The sequence below is a fragment of the Symphalangus syndactylus genome, chromosome 2, assembly GCF_028878055.3.
Source record: "Symphalangus syndactylus isolate Jambi chromosome 2, NHGRI_mSymSyn1-v2.1_pri, whole genome shotgun sequence".
NCBI lineage: Eukaryota > Metazoa > Chordata > Mammalia > Primates > Hylobatidae > Symphalangus > Symphalangus syndactylus.
Window position 1 is genome coordinate 66648131 of NC_072424.2, and position 24219 is coordinate 66672349.

Genomic DNA, 24219 nt, shown 5'->3' on the forward strand with positions numbered 1-24219 from the left:
GATATGCTATTGGCAAGGGTCATATTTTAAACAAGCAATTTTTTAACCCTACAATTTTCACAATCAAGATAGTTTGGAAACCCCAATTTATGGTCTCTATATATACAATGGTAAACCATTCAGACATTTATGTGAAAAACATGTCCAAAACACATTGCTAAGTGTGGGAAAAAAGACAAATTACTAATCACATGTAACATTTGTTTCTCTTCATGCAAAATTATATAACTATCCATATGTATACATATTGACCAGGGCACTCATTTAACACACTTTACATATCTTTAACAAATTTCTCCACTAAAGAAAATATCTCGAAGTCTTACTTATGTTCAAAGATTCAGTTGGCAGATCCCTCTTTAAAAGGACCTTAATTCAATGTAAGTACACATAAGAAATAAATGACACTTAACATCCTAATAAAAGTTAGATTTGGCCGGGCGCAGTGGCTCATGCCTGTAATCCCAGCACTTTGGGAGGCCGAGGTGGGTGGATCACAAGGTCAGGAGTTCGAGACCAGCCTGACCAACATGTGAAACCCCTTCTCTACTAAAAATGCAAAAATTAGCTGGGCGTGGTGGCGCATGCCTGTAATCCCAGCTACTGGGGAGGCTAAGGCAGGAGAATAACTTGAACCCAGGAGGCAAAGGTTGCAGTGAGCCGAGCTCATGCCATTGGACTCCAGCCTGGGTGACAGAGACAGACTCTGTCTCAAAAAAAAAAAAAAGTTAGATTTCATTTGAAATTTCTTAACCAACAGAAATACACATTTACTTACAAGGAAAATAAAAATGGCAATGTTTAGTTTTATAGTATACATAAATATGACTTACGCCATCCAAGAGAGTATTTGATAAATGCATACGAAGATCTTTACGAAATGGAAATTCCAGATTTGAAACATGAAATACTGAATTGTCTCTATCAATCATAAAAACTTCATTTGTGCCATCAATCAACATCATGTACCTGCAAATGAAACATTAAAAGCTAACATTTAAAGTATAATATCAAGAACAGCGTCATGAGAAATAACAAACTGGTTTCCACAGACCTTAAACATCTGTAGACTAATGTTCACTAGAGTCTCTCTATCATGTAGATTAAAGTATCACAAATAATAATTTTCTTTTTTTTTTTTTTGGGAGACAGAGTCTTGCTCTGTTGCCCAGGCTGGATGGAGTACAGTGGCACAATCTTGGCTCACTGCAACCTCCACCTCCCAGGTTCAAGCAATTCTTGTGCCTCAGCCTCCAGAGTAGCTGGAATCACAGGTGTGTGCCACCATGCACAGCTAATTTGTTTGTTTGTTTGTTTTTCTTTTTTTTAGTAAAGATGGGGTTTCACTATGTTGGTCGCAAACTCCTGGCCTCAAGTGATCTGCCCACCTCAGCCTCCCAAAGTACTGGGATTACAGGGACGAGCCACCACGCCTAGTCCACAAATAATAATTTTTTTAACTTTTTTCATTTCCTATAGAAAACACAGAGTATAGGGAAATCTAAGTTTTTTATGGAGATAATGTGATGTTCAGGAGTAACCTTATGAATCCATCCTAACAGAGAATGGTTCTCTAATTTTTATGAGATCTGAAACATTGAAGCCTTACAAAGTTTACAAAACACACATATAGACATATGTAAATGTATTTTATTAGTTCAATAACTATATGGATTAGGTATTCTCTCCACTTCAAAACAGAAAAAAGCAGTGAAAAACATTAAGTGATTTGCCATTTGCCAGACTTTAAATTATCCAGTGCTCTTTCTACCATACCTGTTAGCAAAACAGCTAATCCCTCTCTTTGAATCACTATCATGATATAGCCAGGTACCACAATATCAGGTATAACTTTTCTTCTCATTTATGACTATAAAATTAAAATATTTTTAAACAGCCATAAGATTTTCAATTAGCTCTTATCTTCTTAAACTCAATCAATATATGGGGGAATTCATACACTTAACCTGTCATTCTTCAAATGGTCAGGTTATCATCACTGATTTCTCATCAGCAAATCAAGAATGGAGTTCTATTTCACACCACATATAAAGTCAAGATGGATTGAAGTTGAGGACATTACAATCTGGGAAGCTAAACTACCAAATGGATAATAAGACAACTTGGGGTGAAAATGAAGATCATATCCAGGAACCAAAGTCTTCAAAGAATGAGAAAAAATTTATAGTGAAAAAGATTAGAAAGTTAAAAGGCATAAGACTCAAAGAAACAGAATCATTTTGCTAGGCTGTTTTTGTTTGGTGTTTGGTGTTAAATGAAAGACTGGAAGAACAGTAGTCTGGAGGTACCAGAGAACACTGACCAGACTGTGCAACCTCCTACCCACAAAGTACCTGAGGTATGTCCAAAAAAAAGGGCAGCAACGACTGAAAGATGCAGCTGAATCAAGTTAAGATTAGGGGACAGAAGAAATATTAAATGAAGAGATGCAAGCTAACAGAGTATATGGAAGCTAATATAATAGTGGATAACTGGCTAACCACAAACCAATGTTCTGAAGAGCAAAGTACACATGTTTAGGATAGGTGAGGAGAAATAGGAGAGCTGATGAAGGGAAAACAAGCGTACAAACAAAATGGAAAAGAGCAGCATGGAAGACCAAAGGGGCTTATGTTTTTGAATTAGACTGTGAAGTATGTTGTTCTTTGCTGTTTCCAAAATAATCAGTTCCAAAAAAAAAAAGTGAAAAAAGAAAAAGGAAAGGAAAAAAGGCAACATAACAGAAAAAAAATTTTTTTTTTCAAATTTTCTTTTTTTATTTTATTTTTTTTTAATTATTATTATACTTTGTAAGTTTTAGGGTACATGTGCACAATGTGCAGGTTTGTTACATATGTATCCATGTGCAATGTTGTTGTGCTACACCCAGTAACTCGTCATTTAGCATTAGGTATATCTCCTAATGCTGTCCCTCCCCTCTCCCCCCACCCCACAACAGTCCCCACAGTGTGATGTTCCCCTTCCTGTGTCCATGTGTTCTCATTGTTCAATTCCCACCTATGAGTGAGAACATGCGGTGTTTGGTTTTTTGTCCTTGCGATAGTTTACTGAGAATGATGGTTTCCAGCTTCATCCATGTCCCTACAAAGGACATGAACTCATCATTTTTTATGGCTGCACAGTATTCCATAGTGTGTATGTGCCACATTTTCTTAATCCAGTCTATCGTTGTTGGACATTTGGGTTGGTTCCAAGTCTTTGCTATTGTGAATAGTGCCACGAAAAAAATTTTTTAAAAGTTTTAATAATAATGATAATTAGTTCCAGCAGGTGTCTGGGGAGCAGATGGAGAGCTCAGGCCCTTGCTATAATAGCTGCAGCCCTAGTAGATGGGGAGTGTGGGGACTCAGGTTTCACTAGGAAAAATAAATTCAGCCTCAGTCTGGACTGACTGTGTACCTGAAAGACTCCTAGACCAAATGCCAGGCCAGCCAGCACACAGACAACAGGAATACTTAGTTCGCAAGGCCCTCTGGCACATGCTTTTCAAAAGCAGCAATTTCGGGTGGATAGACAGAATCTAAGCTACTTGGAAGAAGTAAGCTTTGCCTTGGATTATGTTTCAAAAGGAATTTAAATCAACAAAAGGGAAGATCAAATAAAAAGCAATGATGACATCGTCTGCAAAAATGGCATGGAAGACACACAACCCATCATGTTGTTAAGGACTTAGGCTGGCATTTTGCAAAGTTGATATTCACCAAAAGGGTATTTCAAGGCAAACAAGTTAGGAAACCATTGTATCTTTCTCTTAGAAAGTCAAGATATATATTAGGATATTTAAAGTTATGATAAAATATATAAATAAATCTGTTCATCTTATTTAGTCCATTGTTTCCTAAACTTAATCCTGATATCTGTTAAAATTTGACAGAATTGGTGTTCTATACTTACAATTTGAGAAAAGCTGACTTAAGCTAATAAATGTTAGAATTCAGAAAAAAGAAACGATTTACTCTTATGATCATGTAATAATGATAACTGAAATTATATTTCCCCTTTCACTGACTGCCCAGAAATTGAGAATTTTAAATTTAATGTTTAAATAGAATAGGTATTATCCCAGGGTGAAGATATATTTATTTTACACACACACACACACGTTAGTATCAGACCTTTTCTTTTTTTTTTTTTTTTTTTTTTGAGACGGAGTCTCGCTCTGTCGCCCAGGCTGGAGTGCAGTGGCGCGATCTCAGCTCACTGCAAGCTCCGCCTCCCGGGTTCACGCCATTCTCCTGCCTCAGCCTCTCCAAGTAGCTGGGACTACAGGCGCCCGCCACCACGCCCGGCTCATTTTTTGTATTTTTAGTAGAGACGGGGTTTCACCGTGGTCTCGATCTCCTGACCTCGTGATCCGCCCACCTCGGCCTCCCAAAGTGCTGGGATTACAAGCGTGAGCCACCGCGCCCGGCCAAGCAGCCAGATTCTTTAAAAAGAGGCAACTACCTCACAAACTGTCAGATGCTGCCTTAGTATATAACTATGGTGCAATATAATTTCCTATTAATTAGGAAATTATCTCAACTGCAAATTTAATATTCAGAATTATCAATAGGTATTTGTATTATATTCATTCCCATTAAAAGGCAAAATTTAATTCAGTATACGTTTCCCAGATAGAAAATGCTAAAGTATATATACCAAAGGTATATGGATTACAGAAAAGCCAGATTTATAGACTACTTTACTGTAAATGCAGGTTTTCTACCAAAACTGGAAATAATCTTTCAGAGCAGTCACTGAGATGTGAGATATATAATTAAGTAAAACAACCAAATATATATTAATAAAATTAGGAAGTACATAATTAAAGAGAAGGAAAACTGACGGAAAACAATGGTAACTAATACCACCTTAGAGTCCTAATTCACATTCCTCCTAGTAGTCTGAGAGTAAAATGGTCCTTAAACTCCTTGTAATGTACAGTTATCACCAATTTAGACCCAACTCTGATCATCAATTTAGGAATTTATCTCATACTCTATGAAGGCAGAAATCCTATCCATTTTGTTCTTTCTCACAGCTTACGTATCTTGCACAGTCTATCTGAATAAACACTAAAGGAAGGCATTCAATATTTGTTAAGCAAGGCTGTATGTATAACAAAGTTCATCATAATATTTTGTAACAGTGAAAGGGTAAAAACTCAAATGTCCATCATTCAGCAAATAGGTAAAATAAATATTGCATATTCATGTAAAAGCATACTAGTCAAGCATTTTTTAAACAATGATAAAAATATTAATTAATATGGAAAGAAATTTACAATATATTTAGTGGGAAAAAAGCAAGTTTAAAACCAGAATATATTAAATAATTACAGAGGACAGGAGGACAAAACTGTATGTATATCATAAATATAGAGAGTAAAGCCTATACCAAAATAGTAAGAGCTGCCCCATCTCTATGTAATAGAATTATCAATGATATTTGCTTTCCTCATTATGCTTTTCTGTATTTTTAAAATTTTTAGAAATAAACACAAATTGCTTTTAGACACAGGGGGCAAAATTAAAGCTACAAGGGGGGAAAAAGCCACCAAGCCGGAAATGTAGTCTATAATCAGACCCAGAGAAACATTTTCCCTTTGCAAAGTGGCAATGAATTAAGACAGGATTCTAACCCTTGTTCTTTGTACTACAGTGGCTTCAAAACAACAGATATTCCTCTTCTTCTATCATACAGCCTCCATACTAGAGCCTTTTGATGGGCAATAAAAACAGAAAAGCTGATCATTTACATTGATTTATTTCGCCACCATCTCTCTGTCTATCCATTTTTCCTAGCCCCTATCAAACTTATTATGGCTTTTCTCTTAAACTTTTTAATCAATTAATTTTTAAAATATAAGTTAAAGGGCCGACCTGGAGCTAGTCGAGATGCTAGGCAGTACTAGATGCTAGGGTTACAACAGCAAATGGCACAGACTCTCTTCTCAACTTCATATCATTTACACTCTTAACAAGAAAACAAGATATTAAATAATTCCAACCATAATACGTATTAGAACAGTGAAGTAGAAGCTATTACAGGAGCCTACAAAGGTAGAGCCTGTCAGAGTTTGGAGATCATGGAAGGCATTCCAGAGGAATTCATGCATAGCTGATAATAACAACAGGTTACACTTACTGAGCAATTACTACGTTCTGAAGAAAAGAGCACTTTTATTAACTCATTTAATCCTTACAACAACCTTACCAGGTCAGTAAAATTATTATCCCCATTTTCCAGATGAGGAAATTGAGACACACATAAGTAACTTGCCCAATGTCATAACGCTGACACAACAGCAATGCTGATACTAAAACTTAGACAATAGTTTATTTGTACACCCTCTACAGTGTACTACCGCTCACATTCAATATGTAGGAGTCAACCCAGCATGGGTTGTAATGTGAGAGAGGAAGAGAAATGAGGCACGGGAGGGTTGGAGTACCCAGACTAGTAGGTGCAATGTCCTTCAGACAAGATAGAATGCAGCAATGTTCTGGTAACTAAAAAAGGTTCAGAATACTCAAGTTTAAAGAGAAAGCAGAAAAATGGTATGGTATGAGACTAAAGAAGTAACAGAGAAATAGGAATTATGTAAACTTTTTTTTTTTTTCTGAGACAGGATCTCACTCTGTCACCCAGGCTGGAGTGCAGTGGTGTGAACATAGCTCATTGCAGCCTCAAACTCCTGGGCTCAAGCAATCCTCCCACCTCAGCCTCCAAAAGTGCTGGGATTACAGGCATGAGTCACCGTACTCAGTCTGAAAATTTTTTTAATCCCCCCACCCCCAGCTACCAGTTATTTTAACTTTTTTTTTTAACTTTATCTTAGAAAACAAAAAAACTACTTGTATGAGACAAACAGAAACCATAATGCAGAATTCAAACCCAGGAGATATAATACAGCACATTGCTTACAAAGATACTGGAAAGCTGAGAACATAGAACAGGAAGGCTGAAATAACTCAGATTAATAGTTGCAGGAAGCACTATGACCTGCAGGACTAGGGAAACAAAATGAAAGAGGTCTGTTATTGAAAAGCTAGGAGCTTGGAAGAAAAGCATTATAGGGCTATGCCCGGAAGAAGGTGAAAGAGGTCCATGTGGCAGGATGCTCTAACCTCTAAGGAGGTGGCCACAAATGGCCCTGTAGCTTAAGTTTGAATCTCTATGAACAGGTGTCCAATAGAGGATGGTCAAACCACTAATGGAACAAAGTCCAGCAGGTTAGGAAGTGATACAAGTGGCACTCTATCTACCTAGGATGCCCTGCCCAGAAGCTGGCATCTCTGAGAGGGAACAGCAAGACTGGTGCAGATAGTGACAAAAGAAGTTGGAGAATGGAGTAATAGTTGTCCTTTGCTGTTGGAGGTGTCCTTACAGAAACTGGAAATAAGAGTAGTCCCTTCTCTCACCTTCCAAATTCCTGCCTGTGCTCCCAGTGGTAAAACTCAACAGGAAGCAAGCTGGCAAGGGAGTCTCGGAAATGTAGGTTGCAAAATCCCAGCCGCTAATACAAAATAAAAGGGTGGACTCGAACTGAGAGATGGGAGGTAAATAGATGCAGACCACTAAAATGTTTTAAGCAAACTAATGACATAATCTCATCTGCATTTTTAAAAGTTCATCACCACATAATGTACAGCCCAACAGAATAGGGGCCAATCTGTAGACAAGGGAAATTATAAGGCCTCTGTAATAGACCATGTGAGAAATCACAGTGACTAGGACAGTAGTAACAATAATTTTAGAGATAAATAGATAAACTCAAGATATTCAAGTTGTAGACTGACAGTAATTCAATATGCTATTTACTGGATATGTGACTGAGAAAATGAGAGAAGTTCCAAGTTCTGGCTTCAGGAACTGGATATATTTACTGAGCCACGGGGCATTTAAGAAGGAAGCAGTAATTGTCCCATTTTGTTTGGAAGAAATGATGGACACCATAAGTTTAGATGGAACCCAAAGGCCCAGATTTTCCCTACCCCTAGCAGGCTGGAAATAGGCTCAGGATCTAGACCAGACTATACATGTCCCTTTCCCAAAACTTTTAACTTGAGTGACAAAGAGGCACAAGAATAGTTGCAGAATTATTTATAGCAACAGCAAAGACATTGTCAGCAAGTGCTAATGGTGGCTTCCTAATCAAAGTGTTCCTGTGCCCTGACCGTGGCTCTGGTCCTTGCTGCTGGCTTCCCTTGATTCCTATCCATTTTCCAAAAGTGGTTCTCCTTATTTATTCCTTTGCATAAATTAGCCAAAGTTGATTTCTATTGCTTACAGTCAAGAAGGCTAAAAAGGCTAGGCATAGTGACACACGTCTGTAATCCTAGCACTCTGGGAGGCCAAATTGGAGAATCACTTGAGGCCAGGAGTTCAAGACTAGCCTGGCCAAGACAGCGAGACCACATCTCTATTTTTTTTAACTTTAAAAAAAAAAAAAAAGGATGTTAATGGGTTTTTTGTTGTTGTTGTTTTTGCCTCAATATATACAGCTAAATGTAAGGAGGTTTAATGTGCCTATGATGAAATCCCACTGTAATGTCCCTAACATATCCTTAATACCAAGGGTTACATAATACTAGCCCTTTACCTGGTAACTTCATGCCAAGAGACACACGATCTATTTACCATCCTTCAACATAGACAAGTGTATAATGCTAATTCTAGAGTTTACTTTGTACATCTTTTCTCTCATAAGAATTCACTACCAAACCTCTGCTATTTCTATACAAGCTACATTTCTTCTCATTTTTATTCCCAATAGAATTGGCACACAAGTCCCTGAAAGCTAATTCTCAATGTTGTATTAGTATACAGAAATAAATTCAAGCATACTAAAATTTCTTATAAAGAAAATTCAGACCACTTTCCCAGATATTATATATAAACCTTCCTCACAGAAGAGCAGTTGGTCAGACCATGCCCCCTACTCACCAACACCTGTCATGTGTTCAAAAAACAATACAAGAACAACTGACTTGCCAAACTCCAACTTTCTTCCTTCCCCATGGGGCTCATGCACACTTTGCCTGTCTTGAGGCAAATATACCCATGTCTTCTTTAACCCATTTTTTTCCTGTTTCTTTCAACTCTTTTTTTTTTAAATAAGAAGTCTTAAGTATATTTTACCGCAACCTTTTAAAAAGAAAAAGAAAAAACGTATTTCTCTTTCTCACCTCCTTTAACTTAGTTCCATTCATGAACCAACAAAAACTCTGATCAAAGCTAGTGACACTTCGGTATAAAGCAAAATTTAGAGTAGTAAGTTGTTTAATCCATCTAGACAATAAAGAATCAGTGTCAAAACCCCCTTCACAATCTCCTTATATAATAGTCTCTATCTCCTTATCTTATAAAATCCAGTTTTCCCCAAAGTTTTTAAATTATTCAAAATAGTTTTCATAAACTTCTTATGTTACAATGGCAGTTTGCTTAATTACCAGTGTTGAAACAGTACATTTTGTCATTTTTCATAGTATATATACATAATAAGTAATTTAGCTACCTTAGGAGTAAGCTTTAGAGGCTAGTTGAGGCACCTAATTATGATTTATACTATAATTCCATAGAAATACAATCTAAACTTAATGAATCTCAGAAAAAGACCAGATAATTTAAACATCCTTTGTTTGCATTTGTGATATTATGAAATATATATATTTGTTCTTCAACCGTTTCCTGGTATACAAATCCTGAAATCCTCAGAAACACCAAAATGATGCTTTCTTGTATATTAATGAGTTGACTGATGGTTGGCAGCTCCTAGGTAGCTTCAGGATGGGGACTAGGAAAGAACATGGCAAGATTAGTGTTGGGACTTTCAGCACCACCCCACATCTTCTAGGAAGGACAAAGGGCTGAAGATTAAGTTGATCACCAATGGTCAATGGTTTACTCCCTCACACCTACATAATGAAGCCTCCATAAAAGACCAAGGACAGGGTTTGGGGAGCTTCCAGACAGCAGAACACGTGGAGGTTACTGGAGGGTGGCACATCCAGGGAGGACATGAAAGCTCTGCACTCTTTTCCCCATGCTTCATCCTATGCATCTCTTCATCCATATTCTTTGTAATATCCTTTATAATAAACCAGTAAACATAAGTTTCCCTGAGTTCTGTGAGTTGCTTTAGCAAATTAATTGAATCCAAAGAGGGGGTTGTGAGAACCCCAAATTGAAGCTAGCTGGTCAGAAGTTCTGGAGGCCCAGACTTGAAACTGTGTCTGAAGAGGGGGCAGTCTTGAGGACTTTACCTCATGTCATCTTCCTGGAAATTCAACGGACTCATATTAAGATCCTCAGTTTCACATTAACAAATTTAAAAGAACACACACATACAGTAACACTGTCTAACCATCTTTTGACTTTTTACTGCTGCTAACAGTCAGTGAAATAACAACATAGCTCTAACATAATCTCTTTACCAAAAACTATCAAAATTTTCATTCGGCAATATAAAAGATTCTAACCCTACAGGTATTTTTGTTTTGACTTATTGATTCTATAAGCACAGCAGGCCTCTTCAAAGGATGAGCTCTTCTTTCACACTCATACCATATCAATTTAAAGTCATGAAACAGATGTGACTGATTATGGCTTTATGGTCTTAAATTCACTTTAAGCCCACAGCTCCCTTCTATTATGTGATCACTTACATGAACACAACAGTAATTAAGCAGACAACATGTATTATTTAATTTTAAATTGCAAAGCCTATTCACTTCTCCACCAATTTAATTGTCAAATTAATCTAACTAGTCTTTGATCTTAGAATGTTAACTGTATATTAAATGGCAGGCCAGCAGCATGCCACTGAAGATTTGGACAATTTGCCAACATTTAAATGGCTTCTACATAAGCCATCTTTATTTTATATGTGGCTTCTACCACAAATTTTTTACTATGTCCTGTTTATCTAAACAGTTTAATCTTAATAAACAGTACTGGGTAAATTATGTCTATAGGAAAGTCAACAGTCAAAAGACTGTAACTTTCATTTTAATTTCAGTTAATTCATCACAAGTAAATTTTGAAGACGTAGAGATACCTACCATAAAGAATCACAAAATCTCAAGCCTTATCAAAGTACCGTGTGTGCTTATTTCTATTAACAGATTATTAATCGTCTTCAAAATCTGTTTCAGGAAAGTCCCTTCAACCATCAAGATTTAGAGTCTTGTGCAAATCTGTCAATTTAAAAAGCAACACTATGACAGAGTTTGGCAGGGTATGGGGCCCAGTGTCAATTTCTAGATTCCTCTCTCTTATTCCACAAAATTAATGACATATTAAATACCAAGTGTAAGGAAGGAGCAAATTTTTTCCAAACTACTCGACAATTTTAAAAAATTAATTTGCAAACTGTCAATGGTATGACTGCTATAATTATGGGCTCTGACGAAAAATCCAAGTTCCAGAGCCTGTAATTCCAGACTCAATAGTGCTTGCTATCTAGCTCTCTAAAAATCAAGCAGGCAGACTGGAACCAAACATCTCATCCAATATTATGAAGGTCCAACTCCTAACTATATGCTTTAACTTCACAATTGCAACTTCCTTATTCTCTTCTCATTTTGCCATCCTCCACTGCTCAGGAATTTGTATATGTCTGTTTCTAAGCCCATGTAGCGATACTACTACACCATCGTGTCTCAAAATACATATCTTCAGATTCCTATTCAAAACTCCCATGAAATCTCCCATACTCCAATTAACAGGTCCTAGTCAAAGCACTCTATCACTCCAACTTGTCCAGGAATTATATAGCTACTACATATAACAAATGATCACATCATGGTGAAAGAGAAGCATACAGGGAGCAAGTAGGAGTGTTAAAATCCAGCTTAGGGAGTTTCAATTTCATTTCGTAATTGGGTTGAAGTATAGTTAAAATGCAACAAACACTAATAAATAAAATGAACTGTTCATTTGCCAACATTAGCATTAAAAGTATTTGTACTACATACCATTAATTACATGTTAACATATAGCAAAGAGGGGTGAAGATATCTATAGGCAAAAGAGAAGGTACCAGCACAGAAAATTATATGGGACTCTACTATAGTGGTTAAGAACCATTCATCCCATACCAGCTCTTACTAATTGTGTAACTTTGCACAAGTTACTTGACTAAGTGTCTGTTTCCTCACCAGAAGTCTTCACCTCCTAAGATAGTTTTAAGAATTAAATGAGTTAGTGCATTCATGTCCACAGCACCTTTATTCACGATAGCTAAACCACTGAAGCAATCCAAGTATCCACGGAGGGATGAATAAGCAAAATGCAGCATATACATAAAATGGAAAGATATTCAGCCTTTAAAAGGAAGGAAATTGTGATATATGCTACAGCATATGAACCTTGAGGGCATTATGCTAAGTGAAATTAGCCAGTCACAACTAGACAAACACTTTATCATTCCCTATGAAGTACCTAGAGTAATCAAAATCAGAGACAGAATGGAGAACAGTGGTTGCCAGGGGAATGGGGAGAATAGGAAGTTACTGTTTAATGAGTATAGAATTTCAGTTATACAAAATCAAAGAGTTCTGAAGATAGATGTTGGTGACAGTTGCACACAATATGAATGTACTTAATACCACTGAACTGCATATTTTTAAATGGTTAAAATGTAAATTTTATGTGTAATTTACCACAATTTTAAAAATTAAAAGAATTAAATGAGTTAATATATAAAGGATACCAGAACAGTGATTAATACACAGGAATATAGTATCAGCTATTGTTATTATGTCCAAGGCACAGAGTACTTAATTAAGTACTTAATTAAAGCTAGATATCATTAGTACTACGACTACAACTACTACCACTATAACTACAGCTGCTACTAGTACTACTTTACACAATCCAAAGAAGAGTTAAGAGTTGGAGTTAATGATAAAACAAAACCCTGAATAAAACAGAAAGGATTAGTTTCAGAAACCTATAAACAGGAAAGAGGAAGCCATCCCTTTTGAACACAGAAGAGAAAGAGATAAGTGAACACAGAAATTTTGAAACATAGAGAAATGAATCACAGGTAACTCTTGGTAAAGGTTACCCACAGACCACACACCCAAACATATAAACATATTTACACAAAGGCAGTCAACAACTATAGTAAAATAGTTCCTTAATTCATTTTTCTATGAATAGGTATAATCAAAGTAAATTTTGTAAAATCAGACGCTGCACTGAATGAGTGATAACTCAAAACAGAGAATTCATATTTTTAAAACTTGAATCAGGTGGGTCTCAATCTAAGAGCTTGTTTTCTGAACATTAGAATAAAAACAAGCCCAGAGCCTGAAATATCCCAATATACGGAATTTCTTAAGATTTACTAACAATGCTGGTACATACACAATAAACCCGAAAGCTATAATACACAATGGAAAATGATCATTGACCATGTTCTGGTCCCACAATCTATCTCATTAAAATAAAGATTAGTAAAATGATAACTTAAATAAAATTATAATTAAATCTACCTGGGTTCATGTTTCCTTTATCTACCAAAAAGAAATATAGTAACTCTCATAACAATAAAAATTGACTGATAAAGTCTCCACCCTCTACAAATTTACAAAATCAACTAACAGTTTGGGGAAGTGCAACAAGCAAATTATCAAAGCATATCTTTCACTTTTTGAAAAGAATTGTCAAGTTAGGACTAAATTCATTTGCTAAGGGCAACATGTATCTCATTAACTGCCACTTCTGTGGGCTAGACTATGCTTCCTCCTGCATTTCACCAATCTTCAAAGAATTAGAGAATTATGGAATTATCAAGGGTTGAAAGGGTTCTTATGTAGTCTCATATCCCCCAAGTAGCATGCACTTACACATGTTTATACCCCACCTCCAGTGCTGCAACAATCCTAAAAGTTCTTAAGGCACACGAAAAACCAGACTAGATTCACAGACAAGAGCAAAAAGTATTCATACATGCACTACCAAAGACACAAAAAACTAGTTACATTACCTCCTCCAGTTTGTAAATGTCTGAAAACAAAGTGTACATTAACAGTCACTTTAAATAAAAACATGATTTACTCTACCATAGCAAGAAGCTTCTACCTCAAATACTAGGTTCGAATATAATATATTTTACTACCTCCTAAGGTCACTTAAACCTGTTTCCTGATCATCCAAAGTCCAAAAAGTAAGGACTCTAATAACTGGATACAGACACATTCAAATATATCAATGTATCCATTTATTTATTTTTCTTCAAATCTTCAAAAGCAATAAGGATGGAAGAGAAAATCTTAAGACACATCTTAAAGATTCAAACTGAATAAAGTTGGCTTAACAAATGAGCTGCCATCTAATTAGGGGAAGAGGAAGATTTCTCTTCGTTTTTAAGTATTTCCTTATGCTGAAAAATACGACTTTATCGAATTAAAAATTAAAAGTCTACCCTTACTAACTAGGTATGGGACCTTGTAAAAACCACTTGGTCTCTCTAGCTTTGATATCCTCATCTATAACCTGAAAAAAATGGAGTCAATTCTTGCTACTTACAATGCGGTCCCTGGACCAATAGCATTAGCATCTCCTGGAAACTTCTCAAAAATGCACAATCTTGGGCCCCAGCCTAGACTTTCTGAATCAGAATTAGCATTTTAACAAGATTTCCAGGTGATTCACATGCACATAGAATTCTGAGAAGCACTAGACTAAATAACCTCAGGCCACCCTTAACACTCAAATTGCAAAAGAAATAGAAAAGCCAGGGCCAGGCACGGTGGCTCATGCCTGTAATCCCAGCACTTTGGGAGGCCAACAGAGGCAGATTACCTGAGGTCAGGAGTCTGAGACCAGCCTGGCCAACATGGTGAATCCCCATCTCTACTAAAAATAACAAAAATTAGCTAGGTGTGGTGGCACACACCTGTAGTCTCAGCTACTTGGGAGGCCGAGGCACAAGAATCGCTTGAACCTGGGAGGCAGAAGTTGCAGTGAGCCAAGATTATGGCACTGCACTCCAACCTGGGCGACAGAGAAAGACTCCATCTCAAAAAACAAAAACAGAGAGAGAGAGAGAGTGAAAATGGAAAGCCTGACAGCAGATGTCCAAAAAAAGCAAAAGAATTTTAAAAATTCTTTTAATCTGAAAAAAAAAAAGTTTTCACTGAAGAATCTGTCCAAAAGTTATATTCAATAGATTTTCTCTTAACTATAGAAATGTGCTTGTTTTGATCCTAACTAGGATTAAAAAGAGCAAAGAGTACTAGAAGAAGAAGAAAAGAAAAACTAAGTATGATCACAAGTTAGTTCTAATCAGTCTTCTAATTTTCACATTTTATATTATGCAACCTTTGAAATTCACTATTGGCTAGACTCATTGAATGAATGCTAAATGTAAGCTACTTTGAGTAAAATTTTCACTAAGTCCCAAAAAAGGTTCACCCAACAGTCTTTTAATTATAACTGAAAATAGGAAATAAAGTGTTGGGAAGGATGACTGGGAAAGAATTACTATAGGGTTTTCCTGTGCCTCCGGCTGGGAAAGCCCCTTAGGCTTAGCTTTCTGTGCCATCACAACCTTTTTCTTCCTCCAGTCACATAAGTAGGTGAAGTGCTTCCTATTCCACTGCCACAGCAACTATTCCTCAGAGTATTCATTTCCCTGCCTTCTGTATCACTATGGAAAATAGTCTCTTACCACACTCTTTACCTGATTTCCAAAACAAAACAAAACAAAACAAAACAAAAAAAAAAAACAGCTCTTTTAAGGCCTCAAAGGCTATGGGGCTAACCAACTGACTCAGCAAATCAGGTTGTCCTAAACTTCAAGAAGACTGAGATAAAGGATTTCCCATTTTAATAGCCTCCTAAGAACAATTCAAGGAGTGGGAGTTGACATTATAGTCAAAGTTTAAATCAGAAGCTTATGGCTTAGCAATCATTAAAATTCTGACATGCTTCAAAATATAAACAAAGGGTTTATGCAGCCACCAGTGTAACAATTTTCTCATAAGCACCTAACTGCCTTAACTGTAAGAGCTTACAAAGATTGTGGATTTATATCAATTATTAACCAGGTCGGTCCAGCTCAGGCTGTTTCTACCTCAAGACTTTCTTCACGTTGCTCCCCTCACCCCTGTTACTCATCCTTCACTCATCATCCTCCTAAGAACTCCTATATTCTTAGAGTCTATGTCATGTTATTTATACGCAATTATACTTCATATTGTTCATTAGATTTTGACCTATTTTAGGGCATGAACCACATCTTCAATTTTCTTTTCTTAAATACACACAAACTCTTTTCCCTTTTAAAACTTTACTGCCATTGAAATTGACCACATATCAAAATATTGTATTTGGCAGCTCTGAGTGTGTAGTCAAAACAGCAGCCATTTAAAACTTGTCAGAAATTAGGAATTTCCTTTAAAGCAAGCACCATCTTTTTCATACTCTCATGTTATTTCTATAGAAAAATGAACATTTTCAGAAAAAAATTTTACTGAAAGGGATTTTAATAAACTACAAGAAACTTGAAATAAATTTACTTTTAACACAGGCATTATACTTTACCATAAATATTTTACTATAAAGATCACCCATTATTTTAAATTTAGAAATGTGCTAATAACACAACTAAGGTATTTTTAAGAAAGAGAATTAAAAACACATGTAGAAGATGTACAACATGATGATGCTTGATTTTATTTCATATTGCTTCATGCACAAAGGAAAAATCTAAGTAACAAAACCGTATCTAAGTGCACCAAATGTTTTAAGAGAGTTGTAATTTCTCCATTTACTGGTATCAAACATAAAATTAGATCAAGTTAGGAAAAATTTTAAAGCTCACTGTCATGCAAAAAGTATAGATTGAGATCCGAAACTTCAAGTCATAAGAAGCTTCCTCACAGGAGTTACAGCAGTTTATAAAGGAGAAAGTATTTTGACCTTTTTCGTGACTTGCCATTAGACACTAACATTATTCTAATGCAAGTGGAGCTGTTTAAACTGATTTGTCTATAGCTGATTGGTTTAATTTCACTGAATCATGCTGGCAAAGATGTAAACCTCATGCTTTGTGGTTCTTTTATAAGTAGAGATAGTGTTTCAGGGAAATCAGAATGACTTGAGTTTGGGTTACAGGGTTATAGGCAGTTGGCCTTGGGATATATCTAAACTGTGACCTCCATTTTTATTTTCCTTTTAACACTAGTAAGTAATTCTTAATGAATCGAGCTATTAGAAATTAACTGGTTGCTACTAGTCTTTGTTCAAGTTCACATAAAAGTACCAGGAGAAATCCTAGAAGCACCAATTTCAACAGCTAAATACTGAGACTATAAAAATAAATATATTATGGACTCATAACATTAAGCCAACTACCAAGGCCACATCACAGAGCAGTCTCAATGTGCAGCTGCTTAAAGGTTGTAATTTATGCAGCAATTTGATTTGTTCTAGTCATATATTATATCCTGTAACTCTAGCCAGTAGTTTACATTCTATCAGGCTAACATAAGATGTAAAAGACCTAAATGCCATTCCAGATAATTCATAGGGAGACAAAATTTAGTTCTCTGCCCATGCAAAAGTATTTTAAAAATTAAATTTTCTAAATTCCAAAATGTTACTAAAATAAATGTATCCAAGGAAGCTCACCTCCCAGCAAAAATAGCAGCAACATTAAATCTGGGCTGAAAGCCAGAGAGATACTATACTAAGATGGGCCACCTATATAATCTTCAAATCAGACTTCACAATTTAAAAGCACTGTCAGAATTGCTCGTTTTCTGATTTCTTTACCTAGTTCACGTTACTGCCTTTTGAGAACCAAATTACCATCGAACATGCAAAAACCAAATATAGTTCCTCCAGAAAATAAAAATCCTATATATGATTTTAAAACATATGGTTATAGAATTTTTTCCCCAAAATATATCATTAGGACACATATATAAAAATTACTGTTCCTCATATACCACATACAAGTCAAATAACTTTTCTATCCTACGAACATAAATTTCACTGCCTATAAATAAAAGAGCTACATTCCAACATCATGTTTTTCTGTTAGACTCCTTTGCTCCCAACACAATTAAGAGCAAAAAAAAAAAAAAAAAAAATCCAAATGGGATAAAAGAGAATCTTCATATCATTCTTTTCCTTCTGAGATTTCAACTTAAGAATGTCTCAGTTTCCTGACGCAGAAAAAACACTTCTAGGGACTTTAATATGGCTACATTGTTTTTACCAAAAAAGGTCCAAAATGGCACTTTAAGGTTATTTGCAAATATAATAACTCAGATGCAATGCACAAAAGAACATACCAAAATTGTCAAAATGGCTATGCTTTCAGTAATGTCGTATACATGATCCTACTAATCCTTACTAAATTCTTAATAATCCCCAGCTAATATTCTGAGTTGTATTATAAAATAGATGTCCAATGCACTGGATACCATTAGAATTCTACTGCTTCACAAAAGCAGTCTGAATTAAACCTGGTCCTCTGCTGCCATCTAGCGAAGTCATAAGATCCCAAAACGAAATCAAAAGTGACCATTGTTCAGTGATGAATCTATTCAATAAATCATTAAAATACATTAATTATTTCAGAACATGCTGTTTGTAGTTTTTACTACAAAAACTGCTACAATAATAAATATACTGGAGAATTTTGCTCTAAAGAAAATGTATGTGTATTTCCATAAATGTATTCTAGAGTATACAGACCATAGCAATAAACTACTATAATAAGCTATCAGATGAATAATTACTCATTTAAAAGTTATTTAGAATAATATTATCATAGTATTCTTATAAAAGCAAAACTTTCAAAACAAGCTAAATTTACGACCACACAGAAATTGTCAAAGTATGATGCACTTATACAATGGAACGTTCCATACAATAGAATGATTCTTCCCAAGACACTACTGAAATAATAGCAGAGTTTTTTTTTTTAAGTATAAAGCTATATATGGTCCTGAAAAATATGTCCTGAAAGTCCACAAAATTATTTGACACTCTTAACCTCAAGAGATGGAGCTTAATTCCCCTCCTTTAAGTCTGGGCTAGACTTATATGTTACAACAAATAGAATATGGCAGAAGTGGATTGTATGTCACTTCTGGGGCTAGATTAGATTAGATTATAAACAGGCTACTACTTTTATCTTGGGTGTTCTCTTGGATCATTTGCTGTAAGTAAAGCTGGCTGCCATATGGTGAGGACACTCAGGCAGCTGTGAGAACCCACTTGGAACCCCAGAGCTGGTATGAAGATTATTTTAACCAGAAGACATTTGAGAGTCAACAAATGCAGAAAGGTGGCTTCTCAGAGCTTTCCTTATCTGACTAAAAGCAGCAACTTCGGGAATGAAGCTGCCATAAATCCTTTCTTCTAGGTGGCTTCACTCCGAGAAAGAAGACTGAGAGTAAAATTATCATAAATCCCCTCTCCAGGAGTTTATGGCCACGAAGAAGATGGAAAAGACCATTCCTCCCATAAAAACAAACATTTCTTACCTCCTATTTGTTCCTCTTAAAATCCACTTATCCTTCCTAAAGAATTCCATTTTTTTCTTACACTGAAGCCTATTCTCCACCTTCCCTGTCCCCCATTAAATTAGACATACGAACTTGAGGCATTAAGTTAGGAATACAAACTTTAGGCATAGTCCCATTAAGTTAGGAATACTAACTTCAACCATCCTGTAAGCCACTTCTTTTATGTACTTCCATACATATATAAACTAACTTTGTTTTTTCTCTTGCTAATCTATGTTTTGTCAGTTTAATTTGTAGGCCCCTAACTATTGAACCTAAGTGGGTACAGGGAAGTTTTTCCTCCCCACTGGTAAGAAATGGAGGTCTCATGCCAACAGCTAGCTGAGGAACTAAGGCCTGCCGTCAACCATACCAATGAGCTTGGAAGTGGACCCTTGAAATGACAACAGCCCTGGCCAACAGCTTGACTGCAATCTGATAGACGACACTGAACCAGAATCACCCAGCTTAATAGGTACAAAAAAAAAGAATAAATGAATAAGACCCTATTTGATAGCACAATAGTAGATAGCTACTATTTGATAGCACAATAGGGTGACTATAGTCAACAATAACTTAACTGTACTTTTCAAAATAACTTAGAGTATCATTGGATTGCTTGTAACAAGGGATAAACGCTTGAGGCTATGGATTTAAGAAAAACAAAAAAGACTCACCCAACTACACTGCTCCCAAGAAACTATGAGACAGTAAATATTTGAATTTTAAACTGTTACATTTTGGGGTAATTTTAGGGTAATTTATTAGAAATGGCTATAACAATGAAGATAATGAAGAGAAGGAGAAAAGAGCATCAGCAGATGCACTATTTCAATAAATTTCTGGTTGACAAGAAATAGACGGAGAAGTACTGAAAAGTGCTGAGAAGCATGCACAGAGGTAGCAGGATACACAGATGGAGGTGCCTATTTTACAAAACCCCGAAGAAGATCCAGACCCAGAAACATCAAGTGCACAGGATGACTACAGTGACATATGGACTGAAAAGGAGGGATTGGTTATTTTTAGCTATGTACAACAATTAAATTTTCACAACTCATACACACAACACACAGGTTACTCCTCAAGCAAAAGAAAAAGAAAAAATCAGAGAGCTCTTCTCTAAAGAAACTGAAACAGGGTGGGAGGGTGAACAGAAAAAAGAAAGAAAGAAAGAAAGAAAGAAAAAGAAACTGAACCAAATGGGTAGTGAGGGAAGAGCAACTAGGCACAACTACTTATCATAAAGCAAAGGTCAGAAGTTGACAAACCCAGCCCACATTCATGGAGCTTCCAAGCAGCTTCTCTGCCTCATTTCAAATGCACAGCCAACCAGGGATCACCACACATTTGAAGAAACTAGAAACTAGAAACATAAAGAAGAAAGATGATTCAAGGAAGAGAAAAATAACTTTAAATATGCTTTTAACTAGTATTTTCATAGAGATTCAAGAAGCTATCACTTGGTTTATCCATAAACCAAGAACACGTTGTCATGAAAAGGTACAGGCAGAGAACAAGAATGTATGTACTATTGACAAAAGCATAATTACCAGAATAAGTAATTAACAAAAAGAAAGGAAGAAAATGAGAACCTCCTAGAAAGTTGAAAAAGAGACGACGTAAAAATTATGAGAGAAAAGATTAGACATGGAAAAGAATCTAGGAAGTCTAATAACCAATAGTTCTAAGAAGAAAGGGAAAATTTAAAAAAAAAAAAAAACAGAGGAAATAAAGTATCAGAGATGAGATCAAATTTCCCTTAATGGAAGAACTCAGGTTTTCAGATCCAAAGAGATCACCATCACAAGTGACCATCACAGTCAACTGAGGGAGCGGGGTGAGGGGGAAAGAATAACAACAAATAATTATACACATCCACTGGGAAATTTTAGGACAAGAATAAAAAATAATTCTAAAAGTTTCCAATGGCAAGAGTAGACCACTTATCAATAACTAGAAACTGTAAAAAAAAAAAAAAAAACACAAAAAAACAAAAAAAAAAAACTGGCTTTTTATCAGTAACAGAGGTTACTAGAAGATAAAGAAACAAGATTTTTAATATTCTGAGGGAAAATCATTTCCATCTAAAATTTTGTATACAGCCAAACTATTCAATATAGGGCCAGAGCAATAGTGTTTTCATAAACCAGGCGTGTATATGGTTTACTTCCTGCATATTCTTAGGAACTGACTTAGATATCCTTACAAAGTGAAAAAATAAACCAAAAGAAATAAAGGAGAAGGAAGGAAAGAAAAGTTAGATGGAATCCAGAATGCTAGATCCAACCAGGAAAACAGTTGGAAGCACAGTTTATATAGAGTCAGGAAATCACAGGAGGCTCTAAGAAAGAAAAGTCTTTGGGATAACAAAAAGATAACTGAAATAAATAAATGACTAAAACCTTGAAAACACTTGATAATAGGGTATTTGTAAAGATATATAAAAGTATTTAAATTCCAACAATAGGAACACTTTACCTGCAGTGGCAGAGGGGTCACGACATTGAACCTTGGGCAAGTTAGCCGCCCCTTGGTGGTCATTCCCATTACTGCACTTGTGTGCTCTCTGGTGTAACCTGGTTTGAGAAGCAAGCAAACTACACTTCCCAGACTTCCTTGCCAGCTCACTGGCAGGAGACAGGAAAAAAGGAGAGAGAAACGTATTTCTTGGTTCTTGGACTAAGAGGAAGGAAGGGTGGGCACAGAGACTTTGATAAGCTACATCTGCAGGAACTCACATAAAGGTGATTAATAGACTGTGATATAAATAAATAATTTACAGATTTGGGGGTACTTACAAGAGTTGAAAATAAAAATAATTAAAAGTGGTTGCCTTGAGGGAGCAAGACTGAGAGGAGGAAGGGATGAGAACAGGTTCTAGCTTTCCTCCATTGTAAGTTTTCCAGTATTATTTGATTTAACATTTTTTTAATTGCTTTATAATAAAAGGTGATAAAAACAAGATTGAGCTAAAAGACAAGGTAATCAGAAGACAGAAAATGAACACAATATCTAAAGAACCAGATAAGACTGTGAGAGACCAGGTCAATACAAGCTGGTAATTACATTAAAATTGACACAATATATCTGCTTTTCTCATAAGCTAACATTTTACATGACTGATATTCTGTGAGTAAAGTCAGGAGTTCTTTTATTTGTTCTTACATATATATACATATATATATATATATAAAAAAATCTTTATTATTAAAGTTATAGGGTACATGTGCACACCATGCAGGTTTGTTACATATGTATACACGTGTATTATCTTAACCAGGTAATAATTTTATGTTTAATCAGCTAATAGAAAAATACTTAATGAAGTAGAAAAATATTTAGGATATATTAAGCCAAAATAGTATGTTACTAAACTATAAGTAAAATATACTAAACAGTTTGTACATAAAACATATTTCACCTAATGAAAGTTCCATTATAGCAGAGATGACTGTAATTTGCAACATCTAGAATGGTACTTGGCACATAACAGACACTTAAAAAATTGTGGAATGAATATGTTTTTCATTTAGTCAATGAAACAAAAATATATATAGACAGAGGGAAAAGTCTAAAAGCATACACACCAAAATGTAAGCAGCAACCATCTCTAACTGGTGAAATTACAGATGTTTTTCAGGTTTGTCCTGTTCCTTATTTTCATTTTCTAACTTTTCTACAACGAATACAAATTACTTTTATAATGGGGAAACATATGTTTAAGACATTATCATTTTTTCATTATAAGACCAGAATCACAAGGCAAAAAAGAAATGTTTACTAAAATGCTTATCAAGTCCAAGTTAGAAAAAGTTTCAACTACTACTATTAATAATAAGATAGGTTTAGTAAGATATAGACATACTCGTTGATCTTGACCTAATTAAGAGAACTTGAAAAGCTTGCAAAATAACAGGACAATGCGAACTTATTATTCATAGCACAGATCAGGTAACTGGTTCCAATACTAGTAAATAAATCTCATGAATCCACCAGTTCGGTATATAAGAAGCCTCTCTTGATTATTTTAATTAGTTACTTTCAGATTAAGTAGCTCTCATAATGAGAATGTGCAGTGTCTTCACTGGACTTCAAAGTGTAAAATCAAATGACATACTTATTTGCATTAATTACCATTTATGTAACAGGTTGTGCTTTTCAGAACTCTGTAGCAATACAAGTTAAATATGTAAAATATAGCATTCTTTTAAGTGATCTTCCATCAGGGTATGCTACATTTATTGCTCTAAAGATTTACCTTGATATGGAATAAAATTTAAAAGCCACTTAATGTATTCTGGGCAGCACTACATATCACAGAGGCATGTAAACAACGTTTTAATTTTTATAAAGTAATCCATCTTCATGAAAAGAAAAGGTCAAAAGAATTTTCCCAAAAGTTTTGTTTTATTTTACATTTGTCCCTGACTGGCTGATTACTTTCAGTTTTCTTTTGTATAAAGCATGCATTCTAGAAAAATCAACTATAATTATTTCAAACAACTTTTCACTGATTCACAAAGAGGATAAAGTTTTTTCCCCTTTTTTATCCAAGCCAGCATTTGCCACTTCCATAATCACACATAATGAATAAGAGTATGTGAGCAAATAATGAGTTAAGAAAGTATTACAGAATCGTAAAAAAAAAAAAACATGAAAATCCAGTTAACACCTC

The 24219-nt window shown here is 35.4% G+C and overlaps 1 protein-coding gene across 2 annotated transcripts in view; it reads right to left on the reverse strand.

Annotated features, from left to right (window-relative positions):
• RNGTT (RNA guanylyltransferase and 5'-phosphatase) overlaps positions 1-24219 on the reverse strand; it is a 369800-nt gene that overhangs the window by 256271 nt on the left and 89310 nt on the right. For both annotated transcript variants that reach the window (XM_055258453.2, XM_055258464.2), the window contains exon 9: positions 834-969. In XM_055258453.2, coding sequence (XP_055114428.1) covers positions 834-969 — 136 coding nt within the window. The remainder of the gene's footprint in view (positions 1-833; positions 970-24219) is intronic.